This window comes from Sander vitreus, chromosome 16 (assembly GCF_031162955.1).
Source record: "Sander vitreus isolate 19-12246 chromosome 16, sanVit1, whole genome shotgun sequence".
Taxonomy (NCBI): Eukaryota; Metazoa; Chordata; class Actinopteri; order Perciformes; family Percidae; genus Sander; species Sander vitreus.
Genome location: NC_135870.1, coordinates 13,363,286 through 13,381,047, shown reverse-complemented (window position 1 = coordinate 13,381,047; position 17,762 = coordinate 13,363,286). Strand labels below are relative to the sequence as shown.

The 17,762-nt window shown below is 39.7% G+C and overlaps 2 protein-coding genes across 2 annotated transcripts; one reads left to right on the top strand and one right to left on the bottom strand.

The window, feature by feature from the left end:
• Window positions 1–841: 841 nt before the first annotated feature.
• zmynd19 (zinc finger, MYND-type containing 19) lies at window positions 842–4,709 on the bottom strand. The gene is made up of 6 exons (XM_078271637.1): window positions 4,467–4,709; window positions 3,142–3,201; window positions 2,933–3,039; window positions 2,048–2,188; window positions 1,309–1,489; window positions 842–1,192 (listed from the first exon to the last, which is right to left on the bottom strand). The coding sequence occupies exons 1-6, from the start codon at window positions 4,515–4,517 to the stop codon at window positions 1,049–1,051; spliced, it is 684 nt and encodes a 227-aa protein (XP_078127763.1). The 5' UTR covers window positions 4,518–4,709; the 3' UTR covers window positions 842–1,048.
• A 3,375-nt stretch (window positions 4,710–8,084) lies between these two features.
• bspry (B-box and SPRY domain containing) lies at window positions 8,085–15,581 on the top strand. Its single transcript, XM_078270903.1, has 6 exons — window positions 8,085–8,569; window positions 9,154–9,252; window positions 11,872–12,102; window positions 12,231–12,256; window positions 12,353–12,477; window positions 14,493–15,581. The coding sequence occupies exons 1-6, from the start codon at window positions 8,195–8,197 to the stop codon at window positions 15,026–15,028; spliced, it is 1,392 nt and encodes a 463-aa protein (XP_078127029.1). The 5' UTR covers window positions 8,085–8,194; the 3' UTR covers window positions 15,029–15,581.
• Window positions 15,582–17,762: the final 2,181 nt, after the last annotated feature.

Genomic DNA, 17,762 nt, shown 5'->3' with positions numbered 1-17,762 from the left:
GTTGAATGAATCCAGTTACTTCAGGCGATTCAAACTTTGTACCTTGTTTTAAACAACAAAAGTCTGATCAAATTGATAGAAAAATGAAATAACTCATGGGTCAAGAAAACTTAAAGACTTGACTAGAAAAAATTAAAGCCTTTATTTGGCAGCTACTTTATTATTGAACAGAGAAAATATTTTAACCCACCAATTGATTATTAAATATGAAATTTAAAACTGTAATATGGCCCCCTTAAAAAGAGAAAAGACATACATTAACCCTGCCCATAAACCATTTCAATGTCCTTCAGTACAGATTGGCAGCACATACACATACATACATACACACACACACACTCATACACACTCCCACACGCAATACTGGTAGTGTGATTCAATCAGTGAAATCTATCCAATGTGTGCCATGGTTGGCTGCGTGGGAAGTACAACAGACAGGGAGGTGGCTAAGGTGTCGATGACCATGAAGACAGCAGCCCTGTGCACCAGAGAGGTCACAGAGGGAGCAATACAGTGAAAAGGTCCATGTCCCATTGTACCAGCTGAACGACGGGTACTGCAGCCTCTGAGTCCCCCATTTGCACAGACGTCCCCACACCCAGTAGATGGGTGGAGAAACAAAAGTGGATGATGACAACTGTCCATATTATGGTCCAAAGAAGCTTGTCCAGTTCATCCACAAGACAACTTTTTCCCCCCTCACATACAAAACCATAGCAGCAGGTAGAGCTCGAGGGTCTCCCTCCTCGAGAAAAATAATGAAAAATAATAATAATACCTTTCCCTGTCATCCAGCAAGCAAGCTATGGAGAATTACCAGTTCTGGGAAGTAGCAGATGTCTTTTTGCCTTTTTAAATTCTCCTTCCTCGCCTCCATCTTCTTATTCCCTGAATCCATCAAACAATCAAGCAACCAACATTGTCCTCTGTCGTTAGTCTCTTGTCATGAATTCCCCCCATTTTGCACTTCATCCCGCTCTCCTCCCGCAAGTCTAACCCTATCCCCCCTGTTCTGCCCCCTCCTCTCCCAGGCGAGGATGAGGGCAGATCATCGTTCGGGCTCTGACTCCAGGGCCAGCACCCGCTTGCGCTCACGACACTGCTTCTTGTGGGCGGGCCAGTCCCTCTGTTGGCATTGGGAGCCACAGTAGCGCGCCACCTGGCAGCGACCGCAGATGTTGAACTCCCGGAGCTGTGGAAAGACAGGGAAGAAGATCACGAATAAATAAAATAACGTAACTACACATCGAACTGATTTAAATCAAACTAGAAAACCATGCCAAGTTTCACAGGAACTACAGTACATACCCTTCTCTCAATGAGTGAACAAGGAGGATAATGACACTCATAGTAAGTGCAGGAGCACTCCTCTTCCTCCACCAGCTCCCCGTTAGCGTTGTAGTAGCGTGTGCGGCTCAGCTCCAGGTACTGCTCCTCCACAGGGTCAGCCGGTACCTGCTGGATGGCCAGCCAGTACAGAGACTGCTCTCTGGACCAGTAAGAGAATATGGGAAGAGAAATTAGGCACGTGTTACATGTTAAACAACAAATATTTATGCTAAGCTAAATATTTATGTTAAGCTGTGGGAAACATGACATATTGGGCTTTTACACACAGAAACACACACAAGAAGCCAGTTCTTAACGCTCATCTATTACTCTCAATATTATTTAAGAGTCAGATAACCAAGAATACAAAATGGGGAAAAAATGGTTTACTCATTTTCAAACAAAAAAAAACTAAATGCAGGCAGAGCCCAATTTGGTGCTAATGCAATGCTAATATTGTGTGACCGACAGTCAAAACATTTTCCCCCCCTAAATTTTCAGTAAAAGAAAAGTAAATATCAATGATGAAGTAGCAATTGCCATATCTGTTTTGGTTTTTCTAGGGAGAAAATCGTAGTTGTCAGGTCCAGCCAGTGCCTTAATGAATCAGAGTGGCTTTGCCCACAGACAAAACATCCAGCTTGTGCAGTACTCTACATTCCTACACAGCTACAGAATCATAATTCAGCCTTTAGCAGTAGCATAGCTGCAGTCCTACCTCTGTTTGCTGGAAATCTCCTCCGGCTTGGGGCTCCAGCCCACTGGCACCAGTCGTAGGTTGTCTAGCCGGTTGTCCACTGTCACAGAGTTGATGTGGATGACTTGAAAACTGGGGGCAATGCCTCCTCTGTGCTTCTCCCTGGGTCAAGACATGTATCCAGATCATAAGTCAACCAGTTCCTTACCAGTAACAAAATAATGGCAGCTCATTAAGAAGAGATCCACTGATTTCAACACTTTGGTCTTGCGTAAGAAGAGCATAAATTCTAAAAAGGCGGCAAGCAGAGACTTTATACTTCGTCTAGGTCAAAAAGGTATTTGCAGCTCACAATAATTTGCACAAATAATACAGTGTAAATCAGGGACAAGGCTCAATTTATTTGCTGATAAGCATGGGATAATATACCATTATATGAAAGATCAACAACAAGCAACTGTTAACTCCAAACTTGTGGGATAAACTATACTGGTCCACTGAACTTCCTTATGATGTGAAGCTTTACTGATACCAGCAGGATGAAGGCGGGGTCAGCCACTGAGCTCCAGCCTGCACTGGTAGAGATACTAAATCTTTTGGATTCTTAAGATAACAAAGTAACAAGAGAGCCGCTGATGCATCTCTAGGTTGTCTATAGTTTTACTGGCTGCTGCAAAATGGCCTCTTCAGCATTAATCTTGCAATTTAACTGTGTTTTGATCAACAATATACGCATCTGTATTCAGATGTCCTATTCACAACAGTTGATTATGATCAGAGGACCAGATCAAGGACACTTCCACAATAACAATGCTCGCCTACGAAGAGTCTTGACCCCAGATGCTATGATATTTAAACAGAAATAAGTGCTTATTCGACACATGAAATAATGAACAAATTACTTACCAGAGCAGCTCATGCAAAGGTCTTCCTGCCCAGCGGCCTTTGCCAATGTCGAAAGCATAGGCAAAGATCTTAGCTCCATTGCCATCCGCATCTACCTCCATGCGTGCCTATAAATGGAATAATGTACCTTTTTAACATTGGCACTATCAGAAAAAAGGTAACAGCAATACTTCATAAACACAAGCTGCAGTTAAATCCTCATAATTTACCTCAAACGCATAGTTTTCCACAAGCGGTATGTCCTGCTCATCAATCAGTGTGTATTTTGTCTGAAATGAGAGAATGTGTTTATTAATAGGTACCCCTATTATCATATGGTTACTTAAAATGAAGAGTGAAAGAGAGTCACAACATTGGTTCAAGGTATAAATATGTTTAAATGTTTGTTTGTGTATACACCAATCACCAAGGCAAATGGGGGGGGGGCTTCTGTAACATATTTGGGGATGGTAGGAGTTAAAAGTAACATATTGAATTTTTTTTTTTTTTTTCTAAACCTAATCAATCTATAAAGGTTTGGGGACCAGAGTTTATTTCACTTACAAATACCAATACAAGATACCAAGTCCCACGCTACACTGACCATGGTACAACAGCAAAGGTAGGTGGTGTACTGTTCACATACAAAAAGGTCGAAACATGCAATGTGACACTTTGTCTTAACTGCCAGACTATTCTGTAGATTTTAACAGTACTGACAGCATGTAAATAAGTTGTGTGACTGCTGTCTGGAGCCCAGGAGAAGTATCACTCAGCCGATGGGCAACTGATTCGTTACAGCCCAAACAAAATCTTGTCTGACACGGTTTATCCTGAGTGTTAGGGTCTTGTGACACGAGCAGCCAGGAGCATTTATTGACCATCATTCAGCCATAGTTTAACGTCACATCAGCGTGGAGCTATAATATGTAACTTAGCTAAGCTAAAACACGATGCAAGTTTTCGGTCACAGATGTTGAGTTGTGTGCCGTCCTGTCGGTGCTTTGTCACGTTGCACAAAAGAATCAGTTGATGGAGCATGGCCATGGCTTCCTCATTAGCAGACACTTCACCGTGTAATCCAAATAACATAGCTAGCGTGGCACTGCTAACTGTAACGTTACGACGCACTGACCGTTAAAAAGATATGACCAACCGTCGAAAAAAAACAACCTTCTTCGCCATTTCTACCCGACACCGATAACGACAAATTGAGGACCCGTGTTTACCTTTGGTGCACTATTTTACAGTCATCCAACAGCTAAGAAACCTGCTACGTGCTAGTTAGCGTTAGCTTCATAGCGAGACTGTGTGGTGGCGGCGGAGGTAACGTTAATGTTACAGAAAACCAGTCTGGCTCGGCCGGCATCTGTAATCTGGTAAATGCGTTTAAAATCAATAAAGCTGTGCTACTCCTAAATCGGCAACGGGTTGATAACCATAAAAGAGTTTGACTAGCACCGACTCATCACCGCGAAACCCATTTTCCATCGCCTTTTGTGATACCCGCGGGCCCTCCCCCGGCCGCACATGGCAGTCCTGGGATCCAGCTCACCTTCCCGGCCACACGGCCGAGCCGTACGATCCCTAGCTTGAAATCCGACATCAGGAGGAAGGGCGGTGGTGACAGAGAGGCGTAGGATCCAACCTAAGCGGTATTCAGGTTGAGTTAAAACTCGCCGGGGCAGCCCCTCAGCCCCGCTGCGATGCCAGTTTGGGTTAACTGGTTGTTTGCCCTGATCTCTCCGGCAGCAACCCAGCCTCGGTGACACACTGCTGCTGGCGCAGGAAAGCCGAGCGACCTGCTGGGGGCGGGACGGGACGAACCACTAATCAGACCGTCCAATCAAACTTAAGTTACGCTTTTTCTAATAGGAAGCCTCCGATCATGTTGTCCAATAGAAAACGACTCATTTTAACGACCGCCTGTTTCAGGTATTACGTCATCACACTCTCGTGACCACTTCCAGACATTTTCGCGCGAAATGTTTGCTGGGTGGGTGGGAATATCGTGTTCCAGTGGCTTAAAAGCATTTCCCCCCATAGTCCACTATTATGAGACGTCCATAAAACTGTTGACAACCTCAAACTGCAAGCAATGTAGATTATCACTCTTTGTGTTTACATTTTTTTAATCCATGATTTTATATTTCTAAAACTTTCCTAGAGCCTAGAAAGGTTATTTTTATTTGCGTGACGTCATTGTAATGTAAAGTTCATGAGCCGAGCAGAAACGCGCGGGCGGGGGCCGCGGGGTAAACACTAGTGAGGTAATCTTAATTTTTTTTACTCATCTTTTCAGTGGTGTCTGACGTCAACACTTTAATTTCGATTATGAATAATGAAAATTAAGAGGGGGTAGGATACATTTCTCAACTTCTTCCTACCCCTTTTGAACATGAACAATATTATTTGCTTATTTGTTGCTTATATCTTGCTGAGGATCTCGTTTGTTTTTCTTTTTTTATTAGTTTTACTTTGTGTTATTATTTTTTTCTCCTAACAACGTCATATGACGTTTGCTGCTAAATTAGGCTTGCTGCAGGACCAGTGTGTATTATGCTGTACATCAGTATGACAATTTTGCACTTACACTAGCCTACTGCAGAAGCACAAAGAAAGGAATATGATAGAAAATGCCTACCCCAAGAAAGGTGTATCATTACACTGATCAGAGTGACCAAATGTAGGCTGTGTACATTACGTTACTAAACTAACAACACAAGTTTCCAATCAGCAGGTAATAACTAGATTTGGCCCTTTTTGCCCTTTTTATGTAATTGATGATGATATTCTATTGGCTACTTGGTGTGGCTTATTTGTAAGTCAATGCAATTTCAGTTAAAATACAGTAGCCTGTGTATGTAGGCCTAAGACAATGAAACACTGATTTGGGGAAAGGACTGAAGTTTTTAAATATCAGATGCAGATGCTGCTTGTTTTTTTTACCTTACTATTTCACTTTGACTTTTGTAAAGCCAGGAATAATTTTCTTGTTAGGCTAAATAGACATTTTTATACCTGCCATTGTATTCCCATTCATTTAAAGGAATGTAGCCCACACACACTCTGATGCTCATATCATAGCACTTGAGGATGTCTCCAATTGCATTCATCATTCTAAATAATCTTAAGGGCCTGATGCAGTTTCATCACCAGCATCTTCTGTACCAACACATCTGTTGACAGTTAGTAAAGTGAGTGAGCACCCTCTGGGGATCAGGACTTGTATTACAGAAACTTAGAAATTAATTGAATTGTTTCAAGAAATTAAGAATGGTTTGTATTAAGTTATAGCATATATATATATATATATATATATATATATATATATATATATATATATATATATATATATATAATATATATATTAAGTGCATTGCATTATGTTGTCAGAGAAGCTGCATACAACAAAACATATGTTAACATGCTGCCCTGAGACGTAAGACAGAAGGTAAGAATTATTTTGTGATACACTTCCCTGATATTTAAAAACTCAACAGGGAAGATGAAGATGAGTGTAATTTTCTTTTTTTAGTAAAGACCACTTGCATTATATTTTAGTTTTGTTGTTTTTCACTTTTTATGGTATATCCAGCTTTCTTCCACAACAAGCTTAGTTTTTCCCATTACAAAGCAGCTATTTCTGTTGGAAACAATGGCAGCCCTGTGCCTCTTCTGTTCCTATTTCAAAGTGAACTGTTAGGAAACCCACCTTGCCTGAGCCAGAAAGCACGACTCTCTTTTGTCAATTGCTCATATCCAGTTACTCACAGACATTGGCCTGTGAGCAGTGGGAGGTGTTTGGTTCCTTGCAGATGTTTTAATTTCTTGAGATTTGATCTGTTTCCTCCCAAAAATACATGTAGCCTTAACAAAACGTCTTTCATTAAAGCTCAGTTTTAAAAGTGATGGGATAAAAAGTGGTACAAAGAGGATAACCATTTTACTTCCCTTTGATTTAAACCTCTTGTCCTAATTTTCTTCTTCAAGAATTTAACAGGAAGTTAACTTTTCTTATTGGCATCCATTGGTGAAAGTGCATGTAAAGGGTTTTACAGTTAAAACAATAGGTCTCACTGGCAAATTAAATGAACATAAATAGAAAGAAATCTTCCAATAAAAAAACTTGCAAAAAGACTAAAGAACGGCACAGTAAAGTAATTTATTCTTCCAGTTTCACAAAACAAACTGAAAAAACAGGATATCAATAACTTCTCATTTTATGGTATCATCACACTGTAAACATTTCTATTGAGACATTATCAATAGGTTCATTTTTTGTTTGCACCGTGGTGTTGCTTTAGAAATTAAAACATAATTGTGATGATGGCTGCAACCAAACCCGACTACACAGTCATTTTAAATGAATGGGCAGACCATATTTCAAATTGAGGTTATCCTCTCTGGATTTGAGGGCTTTTCCAGACAGTGGGTGTTGTTCACTATATTGCTAAACAGATATTCCTAAGGTGTGGCTGCACCTCTAATCCCTGGGCTAACACATATGATGAAACTGTGTATCCATCACACATATAGGGCCTACACCCTGGAAAATTTGACTCTTCCACTGTTTTCTCACAATGGTATCTAGTAAACATAAAGAATATTCCAAATCAAAATATCTGGCTAGTTTTTGAATATGAGACAAAAAAAAACAAAGAAATTGTTACAAATGGTCACACAAAAAATCTTAACAGTAGCTATGGATGTATTGTAATAAATATCAGGTTGTCATTTTACAGAATTATGTAGTCTAAAGTGATGAACATTTTAATCATAGTTATTAATGTTGCGTGATGTGAATGATTTGCATATCACCCAGACCTATTTCACAGTAAAAGCCCAGTTTGACCATATAAATTACAGGTAGCCTATATTTGTAACTGATGAGTTATGGATGAAACATTTGCATTCATTCTGAATTAATATAGGCCTAAATCAAGGCACATTTTGAGTGACACATTTTATCAATGTATTTGCAAACATCATTGATGTAAGCAGATTTCCATTTTTACTTGAGTGTTTTGAGCCTTTTAACCATAGATTAGCCTAGTAGCCCATGATATAAACATGATTTAAATCTTAAAAGACGGCTATTAGCTGACGCCCAAATCACTGGCAGCAGAGAAGAAAGCTTTTTTCTTCTTTTACTCAGCTCTGACCTCTGATGTCCGTGTTACTTCCGTGTTCTGCTCACCTGTTCCACCTGTATTACAGCGCTGTGCTGTAGGCCTAGGTGCGACTCCAGCTCTGCCGGTGCACCTGTTGCGTTATTGTGCCATGACCGAGGAGCTCATAACGTGCGAATTAACATGCCCGTCTTCACCGACTGGCCCGGAGAAGACTTTAAATGGTGTTAAAGCTAAGGAGATGGATTTTGAGCAGCCTATTTTCTCCGTGTTGAGCGGCGGAGTGAAGCCGCAGCACCAGCAGCCGGCGGGGGACACGGCGCTGTCGACCTCCCTGGCTGCGACCACCGACGACACCGAGTCCGGGATCTCCTCTGGTGAATGTGAGTTCTGTGTGGAGCATGAGTCTGAGCTGGACTGGTTCTGTGGCACCGAGCAGAGACTTATCTGCTCTCACTGCACCATCGTGGGCTCCTGCCACGGACACACTGTGACCCCTCTGGCCACCAGAGTAACCGCAGTCAGGGTGAGTCGTACTGTACTACTAATACTGTATTTATGTAACAGCTGTTTGCTTCTTTGTATTGACTGAGCTGTGGCATGATATTGATGATATGTCAGCTTTGGAAATGTAAAAGGTAAATATGTTTTCATTATGAGATACCTGCAGGGCTAGGCTAGCCCAGGAAGGTAGGCTAACTTTCACTTTGTTTGAATACCTTAGCTAACTTCTTTATTTGCCTTATTCTTAACTGTTAGACAGGTTTTTACTTTTACCTCATCTAGCCCACTAAAGCTATTTTTCCACTTCTTATCTACTTTTTTTTTATAAGAAAACATGTTTCAGTTAATCGCTTTGTTGAGGATTGTACCTGTTATGAAGCTTTAAGGACTGACAAAGTGTAAAAGGTTTTCAGATAGTTCTCATTGACAGTGCAATGTGTAGCCTATACTTCATAATTCTTTCTTGGGTGTGGTACATTTTGCGTGTGCTTTTCGTGCGGATTTCTCTGCATGGTAAAAGGACAGGATTTTCTTGTTTCGCTCTTGTCTCCAGCTGATGAGTGTGTATGTTTGTGTGTGCGTGTTTTTTTGTTTTGTTTTCACCAGAACCAACTGGTGGATGTGTGTGAGAAAATGCAGCTGCAGGCACTGAGGATTGAACGGTTTATCGACCAGACGCTGGCAGCCAAAGAACAAAAACTTCAGGTGAGAAATAGCCTACCACTGATCCCCACCCACTCAACCACACACTAATGATCACACAGACGAAGTGCCAACCTCAATACTGATACACATTGCTCAGTGGAGCCTACACGTACAGGGTTTTGATGTTGGCTGATCGGCCTTATGAAAAGTTCCCATGTGAGATGTGACAACATGTTCTTTGTGGACGCGCTGTGCAGCTATGTCTGGCGAAGCGAGACTATAGGTGGATACCCTGCAATTGGTCTTTTTGCATTGCATAAGGCCGTGACTAAGGATTATTTTCATTATCAATTAATCTGCCAACTGCTTCTTCAATTATCTAATCAATCGTTAATCAATCTACTGTATAAGAATTCAGAACAGTAAAAAGTGTTTAATTTTCTTCTTCTTTAAATTGCTTGTTTGGTCCGGACAGCTGTTTTCTAAAACCCAAAGATATTCAATTTACAATTATATAAAAAAGTTGCACATTTGGGAAGCTGGAACAAGTGAAGGATTGACATTTTTGTCTGATAAATAACTTAATTGATCATTGGACTAATTGTCGCAGCACTTGAAACTGTTATTGTTACTTCAACAAGGAAAGAGGAAATTGTGAAAGAAATCATCCCTGTATGGTAAAAAACACTTAACAATCCATGTGACTCATATTCCTTTACATGATTTAATGTGTTAATTCATAACAATATTTTTAAAATACAGCATGAAATAGTATGATAAGCATGCTTCAGGGGTTGTTATTGTGTCTTTTCCACAATTAACTGCTCCATTAAAGTGCTCATATTATGCTTTTTGGCTTTTTCCCTTTCCTTTATTGTTATCTATCTTTTTTTTGTGCACATTATAGGTTTACAAAGTGAAAAAGCCATATCTAACAGAAAACACTGTTCACAAACTGCTCCAAACAGCTCTGTTGTAGTCCAGCCTTTACTTCCGTGACAAACGTGCGTCACTTTGTAACACACGTTATACTGTAATGCTCGCCTAGCTGCTGTCCTTACCTAGCTACTGTGCATGTGTGACTCCGAACAAAGATGGAACAGAAGTGAGATGCCTCACTCGGTAGCTAAAGCAGAGAGCTCAACACACAGGGTGAAAAGAGGAGCTGCAGCAATGTGCAGTACAACAAAAATGTGGTGTTTTTTGAAAATCAAACCACATAAACCTATTCTGGTACAACCTCTAAATACAATTATGAACCTGAAAATGAGCATAATATGAGGACTTTAACAATTGTGAGGAAACAGCTAAGTGATTTCAGATCTTATTATTTCAAAAAAAGTTAAATAATGAGGTACGTTGTACTTTGAAATGCATGATTAGTAGAGGAAATACAATTATGTTCACTAGTCACATATAACTAGCTGATTTAATTTATCACCAGCATGCAACAAATCAAATGCTGACTCTTTCAGTGCACCCATATTTATTAACCTGTCTGAACACACCACAATGGGTGGCTAAAGTGGTCAGAGGTCATTCATGTGTAGTTTTCTAGGTTACAAGTTACCATGAGGAAATCAATCCTCAAGCATACAACAAAGGCAGGTAAGACAAATAAATAGAGACCTTATATGAGCAAGGATTAAATCACCAATGTGCTTCTGTAACAACATAAGACAAACTTACCCCACATTGTGGAAACAAAGCTGTTGGTCAAAACTCTGGTCAATGAACCTCTGTAACTATTGCTGTGTCAGACGTGGGAAGTCAATCGTGTAAAATGTCTTTTACAACCTTTGTGCTTTTATGGCCGCCCACCTTCAAATGTTTGGCTGCTTATGAGCAACAGAACCTTGGACAGTGACATTATTGACCCACATGTTGCCTAATGTCGGAATTATTGGATACTTTGCTCAAAATCTGGGGCTTTAGAATATTTCTTTCTTAAACCTGCAACAATTTCCTTGGCCATTTGGAGGCAGCAGAAACAAGTTGTAAACGCAACATTTACATATCACCTTTTAAGATGAAACAATGAGCTGAAACTTGCTGGCTGCACAGCAAGCTGCAGATTCAGATGATATTTCTGTCTGGGTTCATCACTCAATGATTTGCAACATTGCCCATGCCCAGAAATCTTGATGAGATAACTACCACTGTATTACTGGTATAGTAGGGCACGGTTGACAAATATCATGCTATGTGTATTGTCATATCGGCTAATCCTAACTTGAAGATAACAGTTTGGGCTCTGGACTGAACTTGATGTGATGGTCAATTTCAAGGATTATCTGACATTTTGTAGACTTAGTTGCAGCCCTACTTTTTTTTAAATAACAAAACCAGTGCTATGTAAAAAGTATTTAATCTGAAACATGGCTGACAAAAGAGTTAGAGAAGCCTTAAAGGGAAAGATGTTTTGTCTTTAATTTCTTACTTTGCTGCAAAAGTATTTATCACAAAATAAATTGCACGATTTAAAGCACTTTTGATGATAAACTTTGAGGGTTTTATAAATTTTGAAACATTACATCAGTGTATGGGCTTTAGAAACTTAAAAGTTACAATTAACCTTGACCTACAATTAAGTATTATCTATGCAATTATATTAAAAACAATGTAATTTGTTATTTAAGTTGTCCAATATTTCTTCTTCTCTCCTGTCTTTTGGCGTAGGTAGCGGCGAGCAGGGCAAGGGAGCAGGTGCTGGCTCAGGTCAGTGCAGCACGTGAAGCCCTGGAGGAGGAGGAGCAGCGTCTCCTGGAGGGGGTACAGAGAGAGGAGGAGCGGGTGGAGCAGTGTCTCCTCACCCAGAGAGCCCACTGGAGCCAGGCTTTGGCGAGTCTGTCGCAAACACGCTCCGGCCTGGTGCACACGCTGACACACACTCCAGACACACAGCTGGTGGTGAGAGACTGGGACATTTTTGTCAGGGAGTGGGGGGGATGGGGCAAATAACAATAACCTGAAATTGGTCAGAAATTACTAAACTACATGAATGCCCCAAAGAGTCATCACTTTCTTCTGTTTTTCAGACTAGTGTCCAGGTGATAGCTGACAGGTAATCTTTTATACGTCATTGGCTTGTGAATATTTTTTTTCTTGCTCAGGACATTCCAGAGAGGTAACATCTCTTCTCCTCTTGTGTTTGTGTCAGGGTGGAGGAGGCAGAGGGGGTCGGGGAGCCCTGTGACACAGACCAGCTCAACCTGAACCCAGGCTGTAGTGACAGCAAGCTGCTGAAAGGTCTGTGGGCTGCTGCAGTGCTGCTGGGGCCAAACGGTTAGTAGATTTGTATTCAATCTTCATGCCCAACATGACAGATCCAGCAGCATACAAGGTTATTGCATACACCAATAATGGTAATTAGCATACGTGCAAATCTTGAAAATATAAAAAACAGGACATTTTAAAGTTTTTTGTTGTTGTAAATTCTGAGTATGTTTGTGTATGTGATAACAATTCCAGACTAGATGCTATGCATCAAACAGAAACATGCTGAGAAACTCCTTCTGTGACAGTAATGGAAGATCATTAACTTAAGTAATAACATACAATATTATAATGTAAAAAATACTCCAGTACAAGCAAAAAACCTGCATTCAAAAAGTATAAGATTAAATGTGCCTAAGTAATAAAGTAAAAGTACTAATTTTGCAGAATGGCTCCTTTTCAGTGTTACAATATTGTAGATGTTATTTTTTTTTAAACATTAATACTAATTTGGATTTATATTTTATAAGCCACTTCTGTATTCTAAGGTTTTGTATGTAAAACATTAATCAGAAGAGTAACTAGTAACTACTGTGTAGCTGTCACATGATTATATAGGAGTATAAAGTAACTGGAACTACATTTTCCACCACACTGCATACAAGTATAAAGGTCCTCAATCATTTCCAGAGTAAATGTACTTTTTTATCACACATATACTGGTGTTTTCATTGGAGATAATTGTACAGATGCTTTGACGTCTTTTGATGTTATGTATTTTTTTTTTGCGCACAAAACCTTCTTGACTTGTGGTAGTGTGCTGTAGCTCTGGAAATATATGGCACATATACACATTTATCCTACATAGACTACATTTTGTCCTCATGTATTTTGCTCCCTGGTTGGAAACAGCAGTGAAATATGGCCTGGATGTTTTTGTGTTACTGAGCAGGTTTTGAAATAAATCTAAACAGACAAGAAAATATATATGTGAGGTAGACATAGTGGAAGTAGTGCAAAATAAAATGCAAATTATACTGTAAGGTTGTAGTGCAGTTATGGATCAGATAATTTAAAGTATTGTAATAAAAAGTGTGATAGTGTCTGTATCAGTCTTTCGTCCATTAGGGGGGAAGTGTAAGGCTTTACCTGCTGACCCCCCTGTCCTGACACAGAGGGGATGGTTGTTCAGGGAGACGGAAGCTGGCAGGAAGGACCTCCTGTAGCGTTCCTTGTCACAGCTGTGTCGGATCATTCTCTTAATGAAAGTGATCCGCTGTTTGACCAGGGGGTTGTAAAGAGGATGTCAAGTGTTTTCCATGATGCACAACAGTTTGTGTAGCATCCGCTACTCCACCACCACCTCTAACGGCTCCAAGGTGCTTCCCAGAACAGAGCCGGCCTTTCTGATCAGTTTTTAGTCTGTTTTGGTGGTCGGCTCTGATGCCACTCCCCCAGCACATTACAACAAAGAAAATTACGCTTGCTAAAACAGACCAGATCTACAATATCTTGTCGCACACATTAAATGACCTATGTTTCTTCAGGAAGTTGAATCTGCTCTGTCCTTTCTTGTAAACAGCCTCAGTGTTTCAGTTCCAGTCAAGTCTGTTGTCAAGTTAAACTCCAAGGTACTTATCCCCCACCTCCAGCTCCTCTCCCAGAATGTTGATGGGATCAATAGCAGTCCTTGTTCTCCTAAAGTGTATGATGATGATATATCACATTCAGGAGTAGATGGTTCCCTCCGCAGCACTCAACGAAGCTGGCCACCAGGTCCCTGTACTCCGACTCCCGTCCTCCTTTAATACACCCAACAACTACAGCGTCAGATGACAGGACTCTGAGTTGTACTGAAAGTCTGCGGTGTATAAAGTGGTCCGTACCATACTTCACTGACCGATACTGTAACTATTGACCTCGGCATTTCTGACATCCTTGTGTGTGTGGTGAAGAGCAAGCTGTGATATTACAGTAAACAAAGGATTTTATTAAAGTAAAGAATTCTCAAAATCTCTCAAAACATGCCTGTTACTATTGCAGCAGTTTGTGACTTTCAATCCATCTTTTTCTTCTTCCCACAGCTTATGGATCATCTTTTTTAAAGTTTGATGAGCGCACAGTGAGCCCTCTCCTGTCTTTGTCTGACGACTTCTACACTTTGACCTTTCTTCACAAAAAAGTTCGCCAATCCCCGCCCTACGACCCAGCACGCTTCGACTGTTGGCCCAATGCGCTGGGTTCACTGTCCATGTCCTCTGGCACCCACAGCTGGGTGGTGGATGTGGGCCAGAGTGGTGCCTTTAAGGTCGGGGTCTGCTACACATCTCTGGAGCGCAAAGGCTCTGGGAACGAGGCCCGGCTGGGCTACAACAGTCAGTCTTGGGTGCTGTCTCACTACGACGGGAACTACTCCTTCTGCTACGCAGGGAAGCATGTGCCCCTGCAGCTGGTGAGGAGACCCCAGAGGATCGGCCTGCTACTGGACTGGCCGACACATACGCTGATGTTTTACGAGCCTAACTTCAACGCTGTGCTGTACTCTGTCACACATCCCTTCAGTGCCCCGCTGCTGCCGGCGTTTGCCGTGACTGACCGCAGTATCACTATACTGCACTGACACACCACACACTCTGCCAAACACCTTAAACATGTGAAGAAATGCCATTGCCTAATATAAATATGATCAGCAGCTAATGATTCTCCATCTGACTGTGCAGTTAGCAAAGGTGTCAATTTCTATTTATTTAATTAGATATTCTATTAGTGGCTGCTGATTCTTTTTTTTCACTCTTTTAAATGATTTAATAGATTTTAATTTAGAGATAATCAGATAATTTAACATTATCTGTGGATCATATTATACAGTATTTTGTTTGACCGACGATGATTGTTTTTTTTTATATTTTTAATATAATTGTTTTTAGCATCAGTTTGATCTGTGCTTTACAAAGCTTCCCTTTGTAATGAAGCGTTTCTTTATAGAAAAAAATAATAACACTGGTTGATCCAGGACTGTTTTAAATGTTGTGTGAACAAGAAACTACAGAAATACTCTTGAGATCAAACACACAATATTATATGCTCAGTAAACCAATTATTATAGCATGACTGTTATATTTTCTGACTCTTGAAACGTTGGCCTAAAAAAAGAAATAAACTATTTAATTGGAGCCCGACAGTGTGCAGACCTCCTCTATGCCCTGCAGTTACTGTAAGCATATTTCTGTCTTACACTTACACACATAAATAGTAAAACACAAGGTAGAATTTGCATTAATATATTTTCAGAGATTAATTTGTTCTTTCATGCCACAGCAGGGTTTTGTTTTGTGTGTATTTGTCAATGTAGTACAGTACATATCAATACATGTAATACATCACAATACAAGTTGTCCTGTAGGGATTCCGCAGGAAGTTAAGATATGCTAACAGAATGAATGTAACTCAAAAACACTAATCATTCTTCCTCAGACTTCTGTCTTTAACTAAAAAGAAGTAATAATACTACACTGTGAAAATACAGTAAATAATAAGTCCTGCATTGAAAATGTTACTTAAGTTAGCAGACCATTATACTATTATGTATTATATCATTAGATTCTCATTCGTGCATTAATGTCTAAGCAGCATTTTACTGTTACTGTAGTTGGTTGAGATAGAGCTCATTTTGAACTACTTGTATAAGGCTGCAACTAATAATTATGTATATTACAGATTAATCTCCTGATTATATTTTCAATTGATCGATTGATTGGTTTGTAAAAATTCAGAAATTAGTGAGAAATGACAAATTACTCAGAGCCCAAAGGGACATCTTCACAGTGTTTTGTTTAAGCCACATTACACGCCTCAAAATTATTAAAAATGAAATGAAAGTATAAATAATTAAAAGAAAAAGCAGCAAATCTTCACATTTTAAAAACTGGAACCATGAAATGTTTGGCATTTTTGCATTACAAATGACTTTCTGTCAATAGATCATTTCAGCTGGATGTAGCCTATATTTTCACATTTTATGCAAAAATCAGAATTTGTAAAGTAATGTAACTACAGCTGTCAAATTATTGTAGTGGAGTAAAAAGTACCTCTGTATTGAAGTATTAAAATGGACATTCTCAAGTAAAGTAATTACCTTAGATTTGTCCTTAACAGTACTTGAGTGAATGTGCTTAGTAACCTTCCACCACCTAAGACAGTTGATGTTTCCTCTTTTCATTAGAAGCATCCTTAGAAAAAACTGTTTGAAACTTTTAAATTTGGCAAAGTAGCTCAACTGTTAAGATCATAATATGTGAGCTCACAAAACCACTAGTTTTTTTTTGTCCAAAACCAGATGTACACACCTCTTCTACTTCTCAGAAGTTTGGCAGAAACCCACTAGAGGGCAGTAAAGTCAAATTAAGCTTTCACAACCAACATCACAAACATGAGTCATGCAACAGTGTGCTCTTGATGATGCTCTTTCAGATTAGTATGTTAAGTGAAAATGTGTCCAGAACCGCGGACAGCTCATACAATCGGTGCTCATACAATCAGACAAAAACATATGGTTCCTGTTGAATGAATGTTTGTGGATTTTTACATTTAGCTTTAACATCAGTAAGATACAGATACACGCATGATTAATTTTAGTATCATGTAACTAACAATGAAAGCAACAAACTCATAGTGTCACTTCACTCTTGCTATGGAAGAAACAAACTCATAGTAAGAAGTGTGAAGTGACTAGAAACTCCATGTGAGGAGAGGGTAGTAGGCAATGAAACAAAACTGAGAAAAAAGAAAAACTATGAAGTAGTGACTTCACTGACTCATCATCAGTGATATTTTACATCCAAATTAAGTATTGTTTTTAGCACTAATGACCATGTCTGAGAAATGGTATGTTACTATTAGGAGAGGATTGATTTAAATAGTTTCAGGACATGCTTAAGTTATGGATGTCCCAGGATGTAGCAATTCCAGATATTTCTAGTGATTTCGGTTCTGTTGTGTAATATTGTAACAGCCCATTCTTTGCTATTTCAACAGAGACACTGTCTATAAAAACATCTTCCCATTAAAGCCATTCAGATTTGAATGAAGTGTGTATTAGGCTTGGTTCAACATGTCCCAATTGCTCTGTTAATGACTCTTTTAGGGCTAGCTGAACCATTGTATATGTAACTTAAAATGTTATTTGCATTTTAACTGGCTAAATTGCAGAAAGAAATTATAAAATGTGATGCACAACAATAAAATGCAGAGAGGAAGTTTTTACTCCTTAATTTGGAGGGAAACACATCATCATAGGGGTTAGTATTTACATGTAACCGTCATATCCACAAAGCAACGCAAGTAAAATCATGGCT

Bases quoted from the DNA above. Each gene is read 5' to 3' on its own strand.
- zmynd19 (XM_078271637.1), bottom strand. From the start codon at position 4,517: ATGTCGGATTTCAAGCTAGGGATCGTACGGCTCGGCCGTGTGGCCGGG. The intron at 3,040-3,141 runs GTAAATTATGAG...TTCCATTTATAG, and splicing joins TGGAAAACTATGCGTTTGAG to GCACGCATGGAGGTAGATGC. The intron at 1,490-2,047 runs GTAGGACTGCAG...TTACTGGTCCAG, and splicing joins GAGATTTCCAGCAAACAGAG to AGAGCAGTCTCTGTACTGGC.
- bspry (XM_078270903.1), top strand. From the start codon at position 8,195: ATGACCGAGGAGCTCATAACGTGCGAATTAACATGCCCGTCTTCACCG. The intron at 12,103-12,230 runs GTGAGAGACTGG...TCTGTTTTTCAG, and splicing joins CTCCAGACACACAGCTGGTG to ACTAGTGTCCAGGTGATAGC. The intron at 12,478-14,492 runs GTTAGTAGATTT...TTCTTCCCACAG, and splicing joins AGTGCTGCTGGGGCCAAACG to CTTATGGATCATCTTTTTTA.